The 23,865-nt window shown below is 31.4% G+C and overlaps 2 protein-coding genes across 2 annotated transcripts; both read right to left on the bottom strand.

Moving 5' to 3' along the window:
* Positions 1–4,550: 4,550 nt before the first annotated feature.
* LOC110698591 lies at positions 4,551–12,347 on the bottom strand. Its single transcript, XM_021876051.1, has 2 exons — positions 12,024–12,347; positions 4,551–5,505 (listed from the first exon to the last, which is right to left on the bottom strand). The coding sequence occupies exons 1-2, from the start codon at positions 12,266–12,268 to the stop codon at positions 4,824–4,826; spliced, it is 927 nt and encodes a 308-aa protein (XP_021731743.1). The 5' UTR covers positions 12,269–12,347; the 3' UTR covers positions 4,551–4,823.
* Positions 12,348–18,796: 6,449 nt separating this feature from the next.
* LOC110698881 lies at positions 18,797–20,672 on the bottom strand. The gene is made up of 2 exons (XM_021876391.1): positions 20,275–20,672; positions 18,797–20,067 (listed from the first exon to the last, which is right to left on the bottom strand). Exons 1-2 carry the CDS (start codon positions 20,523–20,525, stop codon positions 19,359–19,361), a joined length of 960 nt encoding a protein of 319 aa, XP_021732083.1. The 5' UTR covers positions 20,526–20,672; the 3' UTR covers positions 18,797–19,358.
* Between the last annotated feature and the right edge of the window lie 3,193 nt (positions 20,673–23,865).

Below are 23,865 nucleotides of genomic sequence, written 5' to 3'. Positions count from 1 at the left end.
TATTGTGAAAGTATTTTACGAGAAGAATCTAACAAGACCCACATGACTATATTTTACTTTACATGTAAATCATAATATGTGGTCAAACAAGAGTGATGAATAGTGTAAAAGTCCAGTTGTTGCAATATTACTAGAATAGAGGAAGTATATAATAACATTATTTCAAGAACATTACAGATGAACCCCTTCTTAGCTTGTGATTACTATACCCCTGATGATAGAAGGTGTATATAACAATCTCTCCCATGAACATAGAGTTTGCTAAAAGCATGAACTTAAGTCTTTAATTTATTATTTTTTTCCATAAGAACATTACAAATGAACCCCTTCTTAGTTTGTGATTATTATACCCCTGATGATAGAAATCCTGGGATTCACACCAACTTAACTATCATATAAGTGTTGTAATATAAGAAGTATTTCAAGGCTACAATAAGAAGTAAACAAGAAGATCAAAAAGTTGATCTTATGACAATGGAAAGAGTACGGTGCGTCGTGAAGCAAATTCACTGACTTGAAAACGAAATTCCGACGCAACCGGGGTGCACAATTGTATTCGTCGGCACGTTCCCTAAGGTTAACACACTACTTCCACACAAAGGCACTTTTGGGTGGAAGGTTGGAGCCAAGTAACTTATGCTCAATATAGAGTATGTGTTTAAACTTGTGTTTGAAGGTTATGTTCAAGTGTATGTAATTCAGAAAATGAACAAGCTATTTATAACCAAGAATATAAGATGCAAAGAATGAATCTAGACATCAAAAGGGTGATTAAATAAGAATAAAGAATATGATTTAATCACCACGTGCCCGATCGGGGGGACAAGGCCCGACTGGGTGAGCATCCAAAGAAGAAAGTGACGGATTTCGAAGCTCCTCGCGCCCGACCAGGCATGACTCGCCCGATCGGGCGAGATAAGGTCTGTTTCCAGACTTTCACTCGCGCCCAACTAAGCCGAGTACCACCCGAGTTGAGTGTTTTGTCTATAAACTCCCACTATTTTTCCCAGTATTATCATTAGGGTTTCCAGCATTTCTGGTCTGAAACATCGTCTACTTCTACTGGTGCTCGAAAACCAACGGCGGAACCGTCGATCGACGGCAAAACTCCGACAAATTCTTCTTAATTTCATCAAATGAAGCAGCATTTTTGGGATTCAAAGAACCTTGAGGATTTACCCCAATATTCGAATACTTAAAACCCGAAGATTGTTGTTCTTGTTCTCGTTGTTGTTCATGGTGCTTTAGCTTGGATTTGATACCATCAAAGTAAGATGAAAAGGGGTGCGGCTTGTCGAGGGGATTACCGCCGCCATTTTTGTTGTTGTCGGAGGAAGACAATGAAGAAAAGAGGAGAGAGAAAGTGAGGTTAGATGAAGTGGATTTGAGGAGGTATTGAGAGGGTTTATGGTGGTGGGATTTAAGGTGAAGAGCTAAAGACGCCATTGATGAATGCTTGTGTAGTAGTAGCAAGAATAAACCCTGATATTTTGGGGAAGAATGAAGGGTTAACCTTAGAAATTGGAAGCCATTGAAGAAGGTAAACAAAAGTGGTCAGTTGAAGTTGGGTGCATTTTGATTTAGGTGGTCTTGTGTTTGTGTTGGGTTTTTTTGAGCCTATAATGTTTGAGTTGGGTTGCTTGAAGCTTGCAATAAGTCTTACCTGCACCCTGGTGCAACTAGGATAGCTGCACCACGCCCTATAATATGAACATTTAGTAAAAAATATGAACACGTTAAAAAAATGAACATTCAGTAATAAAAAAATGAACACTTAAAAAAAATGAACATGTTAAAAAAAATGATTATTTAGTATATTAAAAGTATACATAATTATCATACAATCATAAAATTGATAGACCTCGACCTTAAAAATGAATATTTAGTAGAAAAAAAAAAAAATTGAACACGTATAAAAAAATGATCATTTAGTAATAAAAAAATAAACACGTAGAAGAATGAATATTTAGTAATAAAAAATGGACATGTCAAAAAAATAAAAAAATAAAAAAGAACATTTAGTGTAGTTTTATCATACAGTCATAGAATAGCTGAACCATACCTAATAAAATGAACCTTTCATAATAATATATGAATACATTATATAAAATGAACATTTAGTACAAAAAAATAAACACATAAACACATGTTTAAAAAAATTATGAATATTTAGTATATTAAAAATGAACATGATTTTCAAAATATTCATATAGGTTCAAATTCATTGTATATAATAATTAACAAAAATAAAGATAAAATATATCGTTAAATTATGTTCATTTTTTATATACTAATGTTCATTTTTAGTGTACTAAATGTTAATTTTGTACAAAATGTTCAATTTTAAATTACTTTATGTTCATATTTTTTTTTATCTACAGAACACAAATTCGGTTGTAATTATTTTAACTCTAAAAATTTGAATATCGACCTTAAATCTAATCTTGGTTCATCATAGAGACAACAATTATCGATCTATAACATAATAGATTAGAAATCAACAATTTTACAAAATTCACATATTTATAATTTTTTTTTAAAAAAAAAACTCAAAATTACCTCAAGTTTCGTGATCGTAACGAAGATGATGATGATGCAGAATGCTAAAATGGTGACGAATTGGAGAATATCCGAATTAGAATGACAAAGAAGTATAAAGATTGGAGAAAAGTGAGGTAAGAAAGAAAATTAACATATAAAAAAGGGGGGAAAAAGAGGAGAGAGAAAATTTCAGATTAAGAAGCAAATAGAGGCGAAAGAAAATTAATAGAGGTAAGAAAGAAGAAGGAAGAGAGTTAAGATATAAAGAAGGGAAAAAAAAAAGTATGTTTTGAATTACTATATGGATACAGTGATGCAGCTAGTTTAGCTACATAAGTTAGAAAAAGCTAAGAATTTGCGTGAAGCTTGACCCTAATGTTTTGGTTGGACAAAAGCAAAAGTTAGAAAAATTGATCCAAAAAAAATAATTGAGGATGGTTGCACGAGTTGTAATTTTTCATCTCTACTAAAGTGTAGCAGTGCAATTGTGCAAATACTCGGGACATTTTTTTATGATAGAGTTTTATAATTGGTGGATTGGGATTTTAGATTTTTTTTTTTCTCGTTAAAAGTTAGGCTCAAGTTACCTACCTTGTCGGACTGCATGCACATTCCACTTCTCAAAAAGACTCATACTAAAGCAACGTGTTTCCACTTATAAGGAAAACATCCCTTCCTTATTTCTTCCATATGAGACTTGGGGTGAACATTCCCAACAAGGGTTAATTGTTCGCTAATGCAAAATCATATAAAAAAAATGGTGTATTAAAAATACACTTCAAAAAAATAACAAGATCTCACTTAAAAATCCCCCATTCTTAATACATCACTATTTTATGTAGTTTTACTTATAAATTGTTAAAGATTTGTATTTGAAACCATGAAGGAATCAAATGTAAATAATTGTAGTAATAGATGTAGTATTTAACAATGTCACACATGACAGTTAATGTTCTGTTATATTATATTGTCTTTGTCTTTTTTTTTTTTTTTTTTTTTTTTGATAAGGGTTATATTATATTGTCAATTCTTGTTATTACGCCTAAAAAAAAGAATCAAATGTAAATAATTTTAGTAATAGATGTAGTATTTAACAATGTCACACATGACAGTTAATGTGCTGTTATATAATATTGTCAATTCTTGTTATAACGCCTAAAAAAAAGAATCAAATGTAAATAAAAATGCATGTTATTATACATTGTTAATTACTCCGTATAAAGGTCGATTCCTCTCTTGATGCAGGTTCTGATTAGTGTGAATTTGGTGTTGATCATGAAGGAGGTGTAAAGCTGAACTTGACCAAATTAAGAAGAGCTAGTATATTATTGTGTTATTGGTGTATATGTATCTTATATCGTGCATTTTATAATATTATTTTGTTTAATTGGAACTTAATTGATTGCATCTTTATCTTTTTTTTTTAGACGAGAATGCGTTGAGAGGGTTTCACCATTAGCTGCCATTCTAGCAATAGTTAGTAACTTAGTATAGTCAGAATAACTCGATCAAGAACTGAAATTATTGTTTCTAAACTGAAAAAAAAAAAAAAAATTGCTAAAGTGAAATTATTTTTTAATATTATTATTAATACATACTTTCTCTATTTTCTTTTAAATGCAATACACCTTTTTGGCTCGCTATTTTAGAAGTTGATTAGAGTAGGTAAAAACCTATTTTATCAAAATAATTTAAAAACCAAGATTAGAGAAGGGTTAAATTAATTACTACGTGTATAAATTATTTTGATTAATTTGGCCGTTTACATTACTTAATCTTTTCCTCAAAGTTCATGCATACTTAAAAAGAAAAATATATAAAAATAAATAAAAATAATCCACACGTCATGTTGCTTCTCCTGACCTCCTTTGTTGGTTACCGTTGCATTCCATGCCATCATAATTGATTAAAATATGGTACCCTTCTAGCCTCCGTTATTGGTTATCATTCCACACCATCACACAGACTACAAAAATAAATATATGACTTACTCTATAAAAATTGAACCCTGAGAACAAATAGAGAGCATATATAAATAATTAAATACATGTTTTTTGGTCTTGATATATAAATACATGTAATAGGCCGTTGCACCGTTCGAGCCCAACAACTCGTTGATTTCTTAGATTGAGAACATAATAAATAGAGAATATATATAAATACCCCATTGCACTGTTCGGGTTCAACAACTCGTTTATTTCTTAAATAGAGAACATAAATATCACGACCATCGAAGAGATGATATAGTAGTATCATTTCACATACAGAGCGGCGCGACCCCGTTAAGCTCCCAAATCAAACATCTCTAGTGGTGTAAATATGTCAAAATTTTCAGTAGCAGCTCTCAGGGAGCTTTCAATGTCACGACTCGTATATCTCTTGCAAAACCAAGTTTTGGACATGTTTATTAGTGCTACGACATTAACGTCACGCACAACAAGCCTAAACTTTGCATCAGCTTTGCTACTACCACAAGGGTCATCGGCATCAGCTACGATCCAATCATCGACACCAAGCCTCCAAAACTTTCCGAAGTAACTCGATTTTATGCTAAGCGTACCATCAGGAGCTTCAAACACCTCATGGGCGACCCTAGGATCATCATGATTATCGAATGAAAATTGAAGATGAGGAGAACCTCTTAGCTGGATCGCACCCAAATATCTGCCATTATTTCCCTTGAATGCAACATGCTTGGGTATATTAAACAAGTTTACGACAGTGAAAACATCATACGAGTCTTCATTAGTCTCATTTGACCCTGCATTTAAGCATGAATCAAAAGAGGCTTCGTCCTTCCACAAGCTTGCATAATGACCGAGTTGGACATGCATAAGTCGCATTTTTTGTGTACCATCATCATCACTGAGATATATTGGCTTGAACAATGTACAACTCCAATTGCATTGATTTTCATCTATGTTGTGGGATGATGCACTAATCCAATTGTGAATGGGAGACCACCTATAAATAAACAGTCCAGTGTTAACGGAGTTTATCAATAAATAATTGATCATTTTTGTTGACACCGAAATTTTGTTAATTTTGAGGTGCCAAATATCATATCATATTATATATCACTAATAAATAAAGTCGGTCTCGCATCCAGCCCACGAGACAGCGACACTTAGCATTTTAGTTTTTCACCAAGTGTCACGCCACGTAGGAGATAAATAGGTATTATTGTTACACATATGATGCTAAGTAAGCGATTTTTAGATAGGTTTTTAAGATAAAATTATTATATAGAGTTTTATTATCGATATAATTCTAATATTTCATATATACAAAATTAATCATAACTTTTAATAAATATCCTATAACTCAATTTTATTCCATCATTAATTCGTTTTAAAAAGTTCTTTAAAATAAGATCTATATATAATATATTTAATCCCAAACTTTTATACGTAGCTGATCAAACCGTGTAACCAACTATTACAAGAGTTATTTCATTAGTGCTATTGGGGTTACTTGGTCAGTGTTATAGTGGTTATTACTCAATCAGTGTTATAGATAGGGGTTACTTAGTCAGTGTTAGAGGTTACTCAGTTAGTATTACAGGAGTTACTCGGTCATTTTTATAAGGGGTACTTTGTCCGGCTAGATGGTGTGGCTAGCCACATACAAAATGCATTGTTATTCAATTTATTTTAAAAAAAAATTAGAGGATCGGTAAAATTAATTTTAGTTTGGTAAAAATACTTTAAGTTCTGTAAAAATAATTTAAGTGCATTAAAAATAATTGCAAGTCAATAATAACAAAGATATTTATTTACAAACAAAACTACAAAAAGTATTAATATATAAATATAAGCCATATGATATCATATGTCTAAATATCCTACATTATCAGAACGAATTATTTGACCGTATTTATCATTAAAGTAAAAACGTTATCTTAAAATTTTATCAACCATCTGGGCATTGCCCGTACACAAAACTAGTCACTAATAAATAAAGCCAGTCTCGCAATTAGGCTACGAGAAAACGACACTTGGCATTCCAATTTTTCGCCAAGTGTCGAGCCATGTAGGCAACAAATAGATATTATTGTGATTAGATTAGATTTCACGTTAGATTAGATTGGATAGTTTTGTTTAGGATAAAAAAAGTATACATAAAATAATTTATAATTCTTTTTTTGAAAAAAAATTATCTTTTTGTTGACAATATAATTTTACTTATAGCAACACACCACATATTATAATTAATATGAATATCCACGTAATCATAATTTTAAATATGGCCATGTATCATTTTTTTTTAGTCTACCATTGATTTACCTATAAAGCTTTTGAATCAAGTATTCTTCATATTCGGTTGTAATATTTTTGTGTATGTTTGTGATTTTGTTCATGAAATTAAAGAAGTCATCAAAAACTACTAAAATTAATTAGGACACAATAGAAATTGTACAATACAAGGGAATCTTGAAGTAAATTCAGATCAATGTTAGCAAGGTCTTAAAACTTTACGAGTTTTTCACGCGTTTCAATATTTTATATTTTTATTTTATTTTTACGAATAGATGTTATTGTGACACATATGATGCTAAGTAAGCGAATTTTGGATAAATTTTTTAACATAAAAATGTTATATAGAGTTTTATTATCGATATACATCTAATATTTCATATATATATATATATATATATATATATATATATATATATATATATATATATATATATATATATATATATATATATATATATAATCATAACTTTGATATCATATAACTTGTTTTTATTTCCATTATCATAAAATTCGTTTTAAAAAGTTGTCTAAAATATAATTCATTTATAATATATTTAATTTATTTAAGTTTTAATCAGTAAAAATAATTTTAGTTTGGTAAAAATACTTTCAATTCAGTAAAAATAATTTAAGTTTAATAGAAAGAATTTCAAGTTAATAATAACATAGATACCTATTTACAAACTAAACTACAAAAAGTACACTATTGTATAGCTAAGCAATATGATATCGTATGTATAAATATTCTTCATTATTAAAAGAGATTATATAACCGTATTTAACAATTTTATACAAAGTATGACAAAAGAGTACAGCAATATTGTACAAAGTGAGGAAAAAGTTTGAATTTCGTTACCCAAGTTTTGGGACGAAACTTCTTTTAAGGGGGGTAGATTGTAATACCCCGTATTTTTATACGTATTTTAACTTAAATAAGTATTTCTTATTATATTTAAATAATTCAAAATGAATTATTTATGGTGTTTCATTAATTTAAAAAGAATTATTTTAATTAAAAGTTTATTTTTAATTATTTAACAATCTTGAAAATATTTTATTTCATGATTTGAAAACTTTGGGGTATATTATCATATAAAAGGTAAATTTTAGAATCAATGGTATTTAAGGAAAGTCAAAATACTAGTTTGAATAGGAAAGGGATCATTAAGGGTAGTAAAGGAATTTTAAGTAGAAGGGTTAATGAGAGAGGGTATAAATACCCATCACATGAGCAAAATCAAACTTTGCCCAAGGCGGAGAATACCCAAAGGTAAACTCTCTCTCCTCTTATTTTCTTTTCCCCTTAATTTTTCCCCTTCCCCTTTATTTTATTTTTAGTTCACACCAACCCCCCCACACACATCACGGTGGCCGGCTGCCACTACCACCACAGCCGGCAGCAGCAGCAGCCGTGGGAGGTGGCGCCAGCCACCCTCCTTTTTCCCCCTTGTGTGTGCGTGTGTTTTGTATAAAAGAAAAAAAAAATCTTCTTTTTGATTTTTACTTCAATCCACCCTTAATCTAATTATTGTTTTTGGGTTTTGTGATGGTTTTTATATATGATGTTTGATAATAAGTATTTGTATATAAAATTTCAGATTTGGTTTTGAATTAAAAAAACCCCAAATTATAAACCCTAGGTTTCTAAGTTTATGTATATTGATGGAATTTATTTATGGGTGAATTAAATTATTGAGATAAGTGTTTTGAAACACAATTACAACAATTTTGAATGATTTAATAAAGCTGGAATTTTTGTATATAAGCTATAATTATGTTTCTTGAAAGAATTTTTAATTACTCATTAATTGGGAGTAAAAGTAAGGGTTTTAAATTAAATTTTAGCTTGTTTTAGAGGGTTTATGAGTGAGTTAAAGAGTGTATATATTGCTGGAAATTTGTGTGGAATAGGTATTAATGCCTCTTTGTAATTTTGGTTTGTAGGAGTTTTCCAAGTGAGTAATTTTATTTAGTCGTGGCGATTTTGAGATCATATTCAAGGTACGTTCGCGTACTTGGTAATTATTTGAATATGTAGAAACATGCTAGGCTTTGATAAATTAATTCCAAGTAGTATAATGATAGGTGTTGGTTGGAATTTATTGATTGGATTGATGTTGGTAAATGATTTGTGATGTATGAATTATTTATATGATGAATTGGTGATTGGAATTAGTTATGTTGGCATGTTGGATATGAACCACACTTTTATTATTATCATGATGGAAGGCATGTTTAAATGTTTAATTTGGTTTGGAATATGAAAAGGAAATTTTATTATGGTTCATAAATAATTTTTATTGATGCTATAAACATGAAAAAGGAGCTATTAAAGTGTCTAAGTACACGAGGATTAAATTATATTTTGGTGCCTAAGTGCACTTAAGGTGTTCTAAACACCGAGAGATAGGATTTGAGGTGCTTTATGCGCTTAAGGTGTTATTTAACACCGAGGTAGTTTAAAAAGGATTCAACATTAAATTTTATGTGGTCACTAATTATTCAAGAATTAAATTGGTATGTTTGATTGCTTGAATGAATTATAATGTTTGATTGTGTTATAGTTTGAAAGTCATCACCAAGTATAATAATATGTAAAGCAACGTAAAGTGAAAGAGATTACGCACCAAAACTTTTGGAACGTATATACCTTGAGTATGAACATATGGGGGGAATTGTGCGACTTTATATTTGACCATAACTTTTACTGGGAGTACAAGACGTTGTATATTCCTTTTTATTGTGCGCAGGAATTCCGCCACTTACGAGTGGTTTCTTTTAGACAGGCACGGTTAGCTCCCGTGTCCGTACCCCTTTATTGGGGCAGGTTAGGGGGAAATCCGTTCGATGCGTAATCAAATTTAAATGGACATTGGTATTTGTCTAGTTAAGTGTTGAATGTCTTGTATGCTTGTTTACAGGTGCAACAAGGTAAGTTGTATGATGATAGGGTGAAAGCATGTTAATGTGTTTTAGTTACGAGTATGTACTCAGCATTACTGATTGTGTGTTGTATGTTTGTTTGGCCTTGTCTTTACCTTGGCCCTATGATGACCCATTTCTAACGGCAGTAGTGGGGACAAGTAGAGAGAAGTTTTTCAGGTGATGAAGCATTTTCGTGATGGGCATGAGTGAAGAGCGAATCATGCTTAGTTTCCATAGGAATATGATGTGTTTTATTTGCTTTGAATATTATTTATTTTATTATGCTCATGAGACTAACGCAAAGGTTTTCAGTATTGTTTGGTTTTGAGGGTCTGTAATGGTTCCAAGTTGTAGGTTGACTTTGTTTGACTTTACTTTCTTTTGGTTTGACTTTTTAAGTTGATTTATTTTGAATAGTTTTAAAATATAGCCTTCCGCTGTGTGTTTTTGATAATTGCCTTAACCGTTTTCACGGTGGCGGTAATGTCTTAGATTTTCCTACTTCGTATTTCAAAAAGGGTAAAATAGATACTCTAAAGGAAAGGAATTTCTAGGGTGTTACATATACCATTTATACACATTCAACAAAAATATTATTTTTCTACATATAACTTTGTGACGTAATTTTTAATTATTTGTATTAGTCGTGCATGTAATACTCCCGCTAATTACAATAATTTTAATCTTATTTAATTATTTGGTAATTTTTATCATATTTTTGTAATTACGAGTTTTTATCTTATTTTGCATGCAATTAGATTATTTTTATGATTAAATATAGTGTTAAACTAATAATAAATAGTGAAAATTACCGTGCATGACCTAATCTAGTACTCTATATAAAGAGAGTTGTTTATAAGGTTTAGTGAGACTCAGATGGAATACGTCACAAAAATCCCATCTCCTCCCTTCTTCCAAACATCGTAGGTATATAATATATATTAAGCTGACAAATACGAGAGTTGTAATAATCCACATATTACCAATCTATATTATTTCCGTATAGTTTTCTGCCTCTTTATTTGTATATTGTAGGTTTGGAATTTTTATGGTTTACAAATTGGCACGCTCGGTGGAACGATTTTCGCTCTTCATCTCCGCTCTTCAAGTTTCAAAAGTCGTAGATTTAATGGGGGCATGCCAAATTTGCTTCCAAATTCTACTAGAAAATTTCGAGACCAAGTTGCATCCGATGTCAAATCTCCACAACAGGTCTCGAGGGGGCATTTGTTGGCACCGAAATTTTGTTAATTTTGAGGTACCAAATATATGTTAATAAGGAGATAATATCAAAAAAATATATATATATACATAAGATATTTATCTTCAAGATCCCGTAGCATATTTGATAGTTGTCTTGTTTACTACTCTACAACACTCTATATAAAGAGAATCGTTTCTAGGGTTTAATGATCCTCAGATAGAATAATTCACAAAGACTCCAGCTCCTCCCTACTACCAAACATTGTAGGTATATAGTATAGATGAAGCCGACAAGGCTTCGTACTATCTATAAACACATACTAAAACCCTAGCCCTTTGAAGAGAGGAATCAAGAGATCTACGAGAGTTGCAATCCACATATTATCAATCTAAATATTATTTCTGTATAGTTTTCTACCTCTTTATTTGTATATTGTAGGTTTGAATTTTTATGGTTTACAATTTGTTCTAATGTTTGATTAAAATAATTCTAAACCGAGCAAAATCATACCACCAGAAACTCAAGTTAACCTGAGAATTCAAGACCCAAAACTGGACATGACATGACCTAGAGATGATAGATATGACCAGAATATAACTCACAAATTATTGACCTAAACCAAATCCGACCTGGACCTGAGAATGACCCAAACCAAATTTAACTTATTGAAATCCGGATTCATTCAACTCATTAATATCGACCTGACCAGATTCAACTTAACCTATTACTAACCAAACTCAAATTTGATCAACTCGACTTGATAGTTGATATTGACTAGCTGACCATATTCAACTTAAACATCAAATATATCCTTTATCTTATATTATATAGTTACATTACTTACATACATGCTCCTTTTTTAGAGAATATCAAATTATATCGTTCTCCAAACAAAACTATATCAAGTTGTACATGACTCGAAAATAATGCATCTAAAGAAAACAGAGGAAGTAATATAAGACAAAGCGTAAGTACATACATACTACATCCGTTCCGAATTATTCGTAACAATTTTATATTATCTATGTACTAACATGCAAAACCCTTGCAAATAATTTGAAACAGACGTCTGAAAGGAAAAAAAAAATGCATACCTGACAAAATATTTGTTATTGTAGCGGGATTTGAGATGAACAAGACCATCATAAGTCTTGGATTGCTCAATTTCAAAGTGGGCACATTGATCCATTACCTCATCACCAGCAAACTCAAGAAGGCCATATGTTTGACTATCTATGTCATTCCTATAGCGCAGGAATTTGTTGTTATAGTCTGATTTCAGACAGATTACCTTACTTGCAACCGTTGTTGGTACAGCCATTGGTGGTACAGACGCCATTTTTGTAGTATTATCTTTGAATATTATCTCTCTCTTCCTTATATTACTTTCTCAACTTCTACAAGTGCTAGTATTAACTTTCTTTGCATAGCTTGTTCCAAATTGCCATACTATTTATACCCGCTTTGTATGTACTATGTAATGACGTAGAGCATTTGGACTATTACTCCGTACCAAAATTGCAATTGTCTCCGAGTGGATAAGCTCACATGTTTCACATATTGTTTGAATTGCGAGTTACACGAGTTTTTTTAGCAGGTCTCGGTTCATCTTCTAGATAAACTGGGCATGTTTATCATTTATCTAGGGGTGCTTTGGTCATTTCCTACTAAAAAGAAGGGCAACTTTTGTAATTTGTTCGTTATAGAGAATATTGACATGTAACTCCTATATAACATTGTTAGGTAGAATGTAGAAAGGAGTCAACCATAGTTAATTGGGGTCTTACCCGTCTTTGAAATCAGCGAAATCCTTCAACTAATACTCCACATCTTTGGGTGCACCTACCTCTATGTGCATCCGGGTGTATATAAAAGGTTTGTAAGGACCCAAGAATGGTCGAAAACTCGTAATATATGAAATAAAAAAAGTGTTTCCTTAAAAAAAACAAGTGTTGCAACTTGCAAGTACTCTTTAGAACGGTAAAAAAGACAAATGTTGCGGGTATTAAGAAGCTTACAACATTTGATGAAACAATTAGTGTGTGCCCCAAACGGTACCCCAGATTACTAGTTTATGTACTTCTTTAATTTGTATGCCCACTTTTTATGCAGTTACGTAGAGTATCTGGACTATTAGCCCGTACCAAAAGTGCAATTTTCTCCGAGTGGATAAGCTCACGTGTTTCACATATTGTTTGAATTGCGAGTTACGACCATGATACTTTTTTTGTTCATGATAGATTACGACTCCCTTTTCCTTTTATTTTTGCTCCATTGATATTTTTTTGGTCAAACTTTGATTATAAATTACCGTTAATCAATAAAAGATAATATAGTCATGTGATATTAAAGTGTCTTTGGAAAGTGAAACTACATAACTTTGTAGAACTATGTAGTTTCATCAAAGCTACAACCCTTGTAGCTCTTCAATGGCTAGCTAAAAGCTCCGTTCTAAATATTTAGAAATTGCAAGCAAGGACCTCTTATCAACCTTTGGGGGTGCTCTTAAAATTTTTAAAGTTTGACCCAAAAATTAGCAATGGAGCAAAAAAAAATAGAGACGGAGAGAGTATACTTTAAAATGTAGTCTAGAATCATGACAATAATGTATATATACAATTGACGTGTCAATTATGATCCACATGTTATATGCAAGCTCTGATTTTTTTATTTATTTTTTTATTTTTATTTTTTGTGTGTGCTCTCTTTATTTTTGTTTGATTTTAGGTTTATAATAACTCTTTGTTTTCTTGAAGGGACGTCGTTTCTTTATCGAATAATGACAAGGTTTTTCATTATCTTTATTAGGACGATTTTAATCTTATGAATGACCAGATTCTTCTTATCTCTTTTTTAGGAGGATTTGTTTTTTTTATTATGGTCCGTTTGGTAGGGTGTAAAACATTTTCAATGTAAAATGGTTTTCCATGAAAATCATTTTACAATGGAAATTAAAACTCATTTTCAAAAAAGTTTTCCGTTGTTTGGTTGAATGGAAAATGATTTTCAATTTTAAGCATTTTTCATTGTTTGGTTGAACTGAAAATTCAATTGTGAGGGAAAATGTTTTCCCTCCACTTGTGATGGAAAATGTTTTCCTTTTAAATTGGGGGGAAAATGTTTTCAATAGGGTGGAAAATGATTTTCCACCCCAAGTTTTACATTTTAATGTTTTACACCAAACCAAACAATGTAAAATAGGAAAACACTTTTCAGTGAAAATATTTTACGCCCTACCGAACAGAGCCTTAATGGATTGCTGTATGTTGTGGTGTGTCCAAATAACACACTTGCTACATGATGTGATGTGTCCAAATTTTCAAAAGAAATGCTTAGGCATGCCGAAATAGGCCTGAGCATGGGTGAGATAGATATCCAATTTTAAATGCTATCAAAAAAAATTTATATTTGATATATGAATTCATATCAGAAAATTTTAGATATCCGATATACATATATTATTGGATCGGGTAATTTGAATATCCAATATTCGTAGTTTATTTAAAGATAAAATGTACTCCCTCCCTTCCCGAAAGTTCGACTCACTTTGCATTTGCGCGGGTTTCAATGAACATCTTTAACAATGAATACCTTTAGCTATGTATGAGTAAAAATTATAAAAAGTTGATATTTGGAAAACTTATAATAAGGTGAATCTAATAAGATCCCACATACTAATTTATTTTTATTGTATAAATCACAAACTGTGGTCAAACTTATTTTATTTTGACCATATGAATAGTAAGTGAGTCAAACTTTCAGAAACGAAGGTAGTATTACATTAATGAAAACTGGCAATGCTAAGATTTTTTTTATACATAACTCAAAGACTATTATAATTAAACTTTAGTAAGATCAATTGACACACAACTATTCACATTTTTAAATTTATAAAATAAAAATATACTTCGTATGATTAATTTTCTAAGCATTTTTTTATGTATAAATAATTTATTTTCAAATGATACGGAGTATTAGTTTATACATTTTCTTTATTTTTTTTAAAATCTAAAGTTTTATAACTTGTTCATATGTTGAATTATTTTTTTTCCAACTCCTTATTTTTATAATGTAAAGGGGTAATTTCATTGTCATTGATAGTTAATGAATTATATTACTTTATGCATATTTCACGATAAGATTCAATAATGAAAATGTTGATTTAAGAAATATTTATATTTAATAGAAGTGATAATAAAAGGATAATATGGAAGAAAAAATAGGTGAGTTTTTTTTTTTCCTTATAGATTAGATTGCACATAATTTCAAAAGTAAAAAAAATAAATTTCCTTATAGATTAGCTTACACATAATTTCAAAGTAAAAACGAGCCGATTTAAGAAGCGATGGGAATAATGAATTGTGTAGGGTACTTTGGTTTTATGTTATTAGTGGATATATACAAATTGAAAGAGGAATTTAAATTTATAAATAGTGTCTTTTGATAAATACTTCTTTTTTTTAATAGTAAAATCTAATATATATAAATAAAGTAGGCATTTTTGGAGAGCATTCGGCATGCCCCATAAGCAAAGGTATATTTTCGACTAATTAAAAATTAGATTTCTATTTTATTTTGGAATTAAAAAATTCGTTTGCCACCTAAACAAAAGTGACGAATGAGATTTAGGAATTTTGCCACGTAAGTAAAAATAACGAATATTGATTTATTAGGATTTAAATTATTTAAAAAACTAAAAATTATCTTTTAATATAATCATCTTTAGATATAGGATTTATATACCTACTATTATAAGATAAATTTTGATAGTGTTTATGATAAGAAATAAAAATTATTTCTTCATTATAATTAAATTAAAATTTGTGTTACCTACCATTATAAATTGACACATCATACGACACCAACTAAATTTCGTATCAATACAAAACCAAACCAAGCAAATTTTGTGTCATTAATTTTGTGTCAGTTTTATTAGGTCATCAATGGCAGGTAATTCTTAGCCTAATTTTTAAAACCCATGTTTAAATGTATATTTGTGATTATTGCTTAAATTGTATTTATTTGGGATACTTAATGATTATATGTTTATGTTTTGTTTATTGAATTTTGTTTTTACATGCAGATCTAATTTAATTAGAGAATTATATTCGAGCAAAAATCTTTGGAATATCAAAGTACGAGTTTCTCGCCTGATGATCCTATTGGATGAGGAGGTATTATATCTTTATAAATCGTTTACATTTATTTAATTTTTTAATGAACCTTTTAGTTTTTATCAATTAATTTTATGATTAAAACAATTTTTTTGTGATATAGGTAGCTTAATTAAGTCATAAAATTAACTTAATTTTTTATTTTTAATTATAGGGTGATTACGTTCATGCCTCAATTAAAGTCAACTTTGTTCTACAATTTTGTTCAAAATTGATTGAAGGAAAAAAATTTACTCTATTAGATACTTTTCAGTCGTTACAAATAAGAAGCAATATCGCACGCATTGTCAGCGACAATAAAATAATGATCCAATTTTCCAAAATACTATTGTTTGGGTAATTGGAATGATGAAAAAATTCCAATGCATAGATTTAATTTTGTATAATTACAATTTTTAGATTAATTTCTCAACAATTATTCACTTTCTGGTAAATATTTTAATATAAATTTTATATAAATTTTATTTTTGATAACATGTTCTATTTATCCAATTTTGTTAGATGGAAGAGATATCGGTGTGAACAAAGTTGGTGATCCTATCGATTTTTTTTAATACAAATTTTTATACATCAAAATATAACATCTAATAACTATTATTTTTAATGTTCAAAAATATTTTGAGTATGATCTAATTACAAAAATTATGTTTATATGATTTTATGTATAAAAAACCGCGGGATATTAGGATTTAAATTATTAAAAAAAAAATTATCTTATGAAATTAATGGTTTTATCTAAATACCCGATTAATAAGATTTTTTTCATAAAAAAAGTTTAAAACTTATAACGTAATAAAAAACTTTACCTTCTTTAAACATTTTATGTTTAAAAATTTGAAAAAAACAGATAATTTGTTAGAGATCAAGAGATCACAAGATATGTACAAAATGATATATAGATTTGAGAGTTTAATTTCAAGTGTAAAAAGCAACGAATAATGATTTAGAATTTAAATTATTTTAAAAATAAAAAATTATTATCTTTTCACATTAAAGATTTTATCGTAATATGTAATCAATGAAATATCATATTTACAATTTTTTTTTTCTTTTTTTTCTTGTGAAAGATATCATATTATTGTCATATAACTAACAACAACAAATAAAATACAAAACAACAATAAATTAAGTCGCATTATAAATTACATTAAAAATATTATACTTTTGTAATTGGCAATATCATTTTAATTAAATTATTATTTGTTTTTGGTTTTTTTTTTTTTTTTTGTGTCTGAATTATTAAATTGTTAAATAAATCAAATAATTAAAAAAAAAACTTAGAGTATATAGGAAATATAATTTCTTGAGATATATGTATGAATAATCGTGCATCGCACGGGCTTTCATCTAGTTAATCCATTAATGAAAAGTTATACAACATCTATAACGGTAATCGAATTTAACAAATACATAATTTGAATCAAATAAAAATTTCCTTCATAAAAACTACTATAGTCAAGCAGATCTTGCAATGTGGAACATCTCCTGCTTATTTTGTTGGAAATGCAGCCTTACTTGAGAGACAATCTAACAATCCCTTGTAGTCGTGAGGATGATTTCCATCTGACTCATCTGATTGTATCCGAAAATTTGAAAACCTTTGAGACCCTGCATAATTTTTCACCAATGAAACAATGTCACGGCAATCTATCAAATCTATTATCCCGGATTTTAAGCTAAAGAAATCCCCTCTCAAAAAGGGGAGAAAACCCTGTCTTTCGAAAGATATAGAAAAACCTTGTCTTTCGAAAGAGATCGAAAAAACCTTGTCTTTCGAAGAAGATCGAAAACCCTTTTTTCGAGGGAGAAATCATTATTATAAACCAAAAAAAAAAATAAAAAAGTGTAAAGAAACAAAGGTCGGGGCTTTCTATCGGTAAAAACCAAGTCCCTTTAAAAATCAAGAATGGAAGCTGGGTTTTTTTTTTTGAAATGAGCATGATAAATACTTTATTTTAATATAGCAAATTCAAAAAAATAAAAATCCGCTAAATAAAATAAAATAAATTAAATTAAATTAAAGTATCTTTCAAAAAATAATTAAAGAAAAACAAAAAAAAGTTAAAAAAACATGAATGACTCAGTTGGACCTAAGTAGTATAGTACGGAGTATAACTATATAAGCTACGAGATAACCAAAATGGTGAATTGAAACTCTCATACGAATCATACAAATCATAGTGTCATATTGGTCATACAGAGGACAATCCTCTTGCAATTGTGTCTAAATAGATCACTCCATCGATCCAAAAAAAAATATACTAAAAGACTATTTAATGGCTACAATAAAATTGGGGCTATTATAATGACATTAAATCTCAGCCATTTATTTATAAAAAACGATCTTATCCATTCATTTTAAAAAAAAAATAAATAAATCTAAACTGGTAAGAGACTTCTTCTCCCAAAAATTAAACGTTTAATTGTATAAAAACCATTTTCTTTTTATGCTTCAAGATCAAAACTTATACCTTCCATGAATAACTTCATTCCATTCTATGTCTGTTAAAAAAATATAATTTTTTTTTCCCAACTTTTTATTTATAAAGTACATGAATACTCTTGTTGGTCACATTAAAATAACATCGTCTATGTATTTTTTCATTTAATTAATGATCAGAATATGAATTTCATGTAAATGGGATGATTGGCTGTTCATAATTTGCAGAGAATTATCAATTGAAGTTTCGGTACGAGAGTAGTTTACTTTTGGGAAAAAAAAGTTCAAAGTTTTTTTTTAATTATCATTAATTTATAACTGGTAATTTCCCACAACCTAGCTCTTTTATTTGATTAATGCGCATACAATTGTCCTCAGCCCAATACTCCTATAAATTGATCAATTCATTTTTTCTTTTTTTTTTTCCTTGGTTGTTTTTTTGGTCAACTTAATGAATGATACTAATTTATATAATGACAATCAAAGATTCAAGGATATAAATTTCATTGTTGTAATGGCCACAATTTTATTGTAACCATTGCAAAACTATCAAAAAAATATGAGTACATAGTACAACTTATTATAACCTTTTATTACTTTTAATTTTTACAAAAAGTACATTAAAAGAAGAGCAAATTTTACAACTTAAGAAGATTAAAAGAAAGAAAGAAAGAAAAAAAAAAAAAAAAAAGCGCACAACAGACCACACACCAAACCTGGTTGCCAACCCAAATAGGAAAGTAGGAAACGGAAAGACATTTGATGAATCACAACGAGGCAACACGACTAAACAATTCCACAGACAAGTCTTGGTTTTATACACAGGATAACCCCGTTCCCAAATCAATCATCTTTAGTATTGCAAATTCATCAACATTTTGAGTAGCAGCATTCAGGAAGCTTTCCTTTTCATTAAGAGTAAATCTCTTACAAAACCATGTTTTTGACATGTTTAGAAGTGCAATGACGTTAACGTCACGCACAACAGCCCTAAACATTGCACCAGTGTTGCTACTACCGCGAGGATCATTTGCATCGACTACAATCCAATCACCGTCACCAATCCTCCAAAACTTCCCAACGTGACTCGATTTTATGCAAAGTGTACCATCAGGAGCTTCGAACAACTCGTGGCCGACCTTAGGATCTTCAAGATTGTCATAAGAAAATTGTAGACATGGAATCCCATTGTGTTCGAATGCGCCTAAATATTTACCATTTTCCCCCTTAAATGCAACATGTTTGGGTAAATTAAACAATGATTCCCAATTTACGAAAGTGAAAACATCACACGAGTCTTTATCAATTTCTTTTGACCCTGCAAATAAGCATGAATCAAAAGGGGCATGTAGCCTCCACAAACATGCATAATGATCAAGTTGGACATGTAGAAGTCGCATTTCTTGTGTATCATCATTATTATCACCCAAATACATTGGCTTGAACAATGTACAACTCCAGCTGCTTTGATTTTCATCTTCTTTGTTAGCTGATGCAATAATCCAGTAGTGATTAGGCGACCACCTTCATAAGATAATAAATTAAATAAAGAATACACCAGTATTAATTAACGGAATTATTAGTTGATAAATGATCATTAGTACTAATGTTCGAGTAAAATTATCAATATCTGATTATTTTTGTAAGGGAATGAATTTTATCCCGATCCCTAACCTGACCTTCATGTCGTAAGGTTAAGGTTAATAAAAAAAAGAATGCATATGTACGTACCTGACCAAATATTTGTTATTGTAGCGGGATTTGAGATGGACAAGACCATCATAAGTGTTGGATTTCTCGACCTCAAATTGAGCATATGGATCCATGACTTGGTGAACAGCAAACTGAAGAAGGCCATGTGTTTGAACATCTTCATACCTATAACGCAAGAATTTGTTGTTGTAATTTGATTTCAGACAAACTATCTTCATTCCTTCAGCCATTAGTGGTACGCCCATTATTTCTATCTCTTTCTCTTCCATTCTTAGCTTCTACAAGCACTAGTAGTATTAATTTTGTGGTCACTGAAATTATATTCTTTACTTAGCTAGCTCTAAATTGCTATACTACATATTTATACCCTTCTTTGAATTTTATAGTGATGAGCCCAAATGTTTCACATATTGTTTGTTTTGTTCGAAGTGTGTGTTACACGAATACGTAACTTCTTTTTGGTCCCCCGTATTTCAAACTAAGCTTGATTACTACACTTTAAAAAAAGTAGTAATACTGCATATTTTGATCCACTTTATACAGAGGACTACTAGAGGAAGGATTAAAGATGGATGCGGTTTGTGCTTCATGCCCATTACTTTTTGTGAGACCCAAACATTCCCTCAAGTTACTAGCTTAATTACTGCTTTGTAAATATCTACCCAAACCTCATATTTTGTCACACAAAAGGTTATAAAAATCAGAATTTTGAAATTTTCATTTTCATTTTTGTTTTTGTTTTGAATACAATCAGAATTTTCATTTTTTTTTAGGCAAATCAGACGGGATTTTATTAAATTAAATCAAGCTCCGCCAAATAAAGTTGTTAAACTTTGCGGGAACGGACCAAAACAAACAACCGTTACTATCCTATCTAGCTACCAAGTGAGCTAGAGTGTTTCCCGTCCTCTTTACATGAGAAATATGAAAAGAAATAACAATTTCTCCAAGGAACTGGTAAAAAGGAGAGAAGCCCATAGCATTCTTCATCACCCCACTGACAACATTACTAGCATCACATTCCACATGGACATTTGTGTAACCAAACCTGAGAGCCAACAGCAACCCATATAAGCACGCTGCTGCCTCTGCAAAATCAGCCCGCCATCCCGCTTCTTCTCTGCTCACTGCAGCCAACACAATAGTACCAGCATGATCTCTGAAGACCACCCCCATCCCTGTCACAACCCCTATATGTGCATCACAATTAATCTTCACACTTCCCTCCATTGGGCAGCACCAAGCACTAGCTGAAGAGACCTGCTGTACCTGCGTGGGTTTCGCTAGCTGCACTGCATACTCACCATAATCAGCCACCAGTTTCACATATGCAGCAGCCAAGTGAATTGGGCTAACAGTAGCATTCTCGAAAATTTTCTGATTTCTACCACTCCAAGCAGCCCACGCCAGCGTTGAAACCTCAAGCAACTCAGCCTTTGTCACATTTGATGCGAGCCATCCCCACTTCTCTGCAAAAGAAGCCAGAGCTAAAAGAGCAACATATTTGCTAGCAGCCCACATCTCCTTAGCAAGAGTACATTCGAAAGTGGCATGAATAATCATTTCGCTGCCGCTGCCGCTGCCACTGCCTCATATTGTACAAGTGCTGTCAGGTAAGAGATGCCTAAACATCAGTCTCTATTTCACCCCCAGGAAACCCTTACAAGCTCTCTATTGAAAATGGAGCAGCTTGGGAGGACCATTGAGCTTCCAAAGTCGCTTCCACAGATCACAATCTCCATGGGAATGTAGCAGCGTCGAGCTATTTTTGCTAAGCCAGTAACCTGACTTGACTTTATATACCCCATTATTCTCAGGCCACCAATACATAGTATCTTTTGGTCGGCTTGGAAGTAAAGGTAATGACATAATTAAAGCACGGTCAGAAGCAGCAAAATTTTCATGAATAAACTCCATGTCCCATCTATTATAATGTGGATCAATGAGATCAATAACACGCAAGTTCATGTCACTCGATGCATTAGGGGTTGGCACCAAAACAGACGTATTACCAGGGAGCCATGCATCACTCCACAGCATTATGTCACTGCCATTCCCCACTCTCCACTTCATTCCCTCAAGAAGTAAAGCCCTTGCACCCCACGTACTTCTCCATGTATAACTCGGATCATACCCACACCCTGCCTTTAAAACATCCCCATTCTTGAAATATTTTGCTTTTAAGATCGAATGTAGGAGAGTGCCCGGGTTATGATATAGTCGCCAACATTGTTTTGCCAGTAGAGCTTGATTAAAACACCGCCAGTCTCTGAACCCCATACCACCCAGACCCTTCGGGAGATAAAGGATTTCCCATCGCTGCCAATACAATTTTTTACCCTCATCAGAAGACCCCCACCAAAATCGAGCAAGAATAGAATGGATTTCATCAATGATGCCATCCGGAATCTTAAAGATACTCATCATATATGTTGGAATGGCCTGTGCCACCGCTTTGATGAGAATCTCTTTACCCGGCTTAGATAATAATTTTTCTTTCCTTCCTTGAAGCTTCTTCCAAATCCGCTCCTTAAGAGCCGCAAAAATAGCTTTTTTCAATCTGCCAATTATTATAGTAGGAAGTCCATGGTATTTCTCATGACGATCTGCCTCACGAGCACCCAACGTATCAATTATCTCCTGTCTTCTGCTAGTACTCACCCTTTTACTAAAAGCCACCTCTGTCTTACTAAAATTGACACTCTGATTAGATGCTCTTTCATATTTACTGATGATATCAGCTATCACTGAGCATTCTCTGACATTAGCTCTAGAAAAAAGGATACTGACATCGGCAAAAAAACAAGTGAGATACAGATACTCTAGGCGCCCCTCCGCAGATTCTAGCCCCATGAATAAGATTATCCTTGGCGGCTTTAACCAACAAAGTAGAAAAAGCATCAGCACACAATAAGAACAAATACGGAGAAATCGGATCACCCTGTCGTAGTCCTCTTGATGAACTAACCTCCCTACTAATTTGCCCATTTATTTTAAAAGCAAATTTAACACTTTCCACACAACTCATAACACGACAAATCCAATTTTTCGAAAACCCCATCTTTTCCATTACCCTGACCAGAGACACCCACTCCACACGATCATAGGCCTTACTCATATCCAGTTTCAAAGCAATCGTACCCTCTTTGCCTTTCCCACCTCGCTTCATAGCATGAAAAATCTCGAAGGCCACAAGAGCATTATCACTAATCAACCTATGTGGAACAAAAGCACTCTTTGATTTTGTGAAATAACATCACCCAGAAACACTTTCAACTTATTTGCCAAAGTTTTCGACACAATCTTATATATGACATTGCAACAACTAATTGGTCTAAACTCTGTAATACATTTCGGCTCATCACATTTCGAGATCAAAACTACACAAGTATTATTCACTTCCGACAGATCATCAACCTCACCCCTCCACCATTTTTTTCACAAAATTTATAATATCAGGACCAACAATGTGTCAAAATTTTTAAAAAATAAATCATGCCCGGTGCTTTATTCGGGTGTATTTGGAACAAAGCCTCCTTAATCTCATCTCCCGAGGGTTCATGATCTAGAAGAGTATTCATATCACTCGGTGCCACCTTCTCCAAGCCA

Source organism: Chenopodium quinoa, unplaced genomic scaffold (assembly GCF_001683475.1).
Source record: "Chenopodium quinoa cultivar QQ74 unplaced genomic scaffold, ASM168347v1, whole genome shotgun sequence".
In the NCBI taxonomy this organism is placed as follows: domain Eukaryota; kingdom Viridiplantae; phylum Streptophyta; class Magnoliopsida; order Caryophyllales; family Amaranthaceae; genus Chenopodium; species Chenopodium quinoa.
Note: the sequence above shows the minus strand (reverse complement) of the source record. Positions and strands in the feature narration are given on the sequence as shown.

Coding starts and splice junctions, on each gene's coding strand:
- LOC110698591 (XM_021876051.1), bottom strand. CDS start 12,268: ATGGCGTCTGTACCACCAATGGCTGTACCAACAACGGTTGCAAGTAAG. Junction 5,506..12,023: donor AATAACAAATATTTTGTCAG/GTATGCATTTTT, acceptor GTTTATTTATAG/GTGGTCTCCCATTCACAATT.
- LOC110698881 (XM_021876391.1), bottom strand. CDS start 20,525: ATGGAAGAGAAAGAGATAGAAATAATGGGCGTACCACTAATGGCTGAA. Junction 20,068..20,274: donor AATAACAAATATTTGGTCAG/GTACGTACATAT, acceptor TATCTTATGAAG/GTGGTCGCCTAATCACTACT.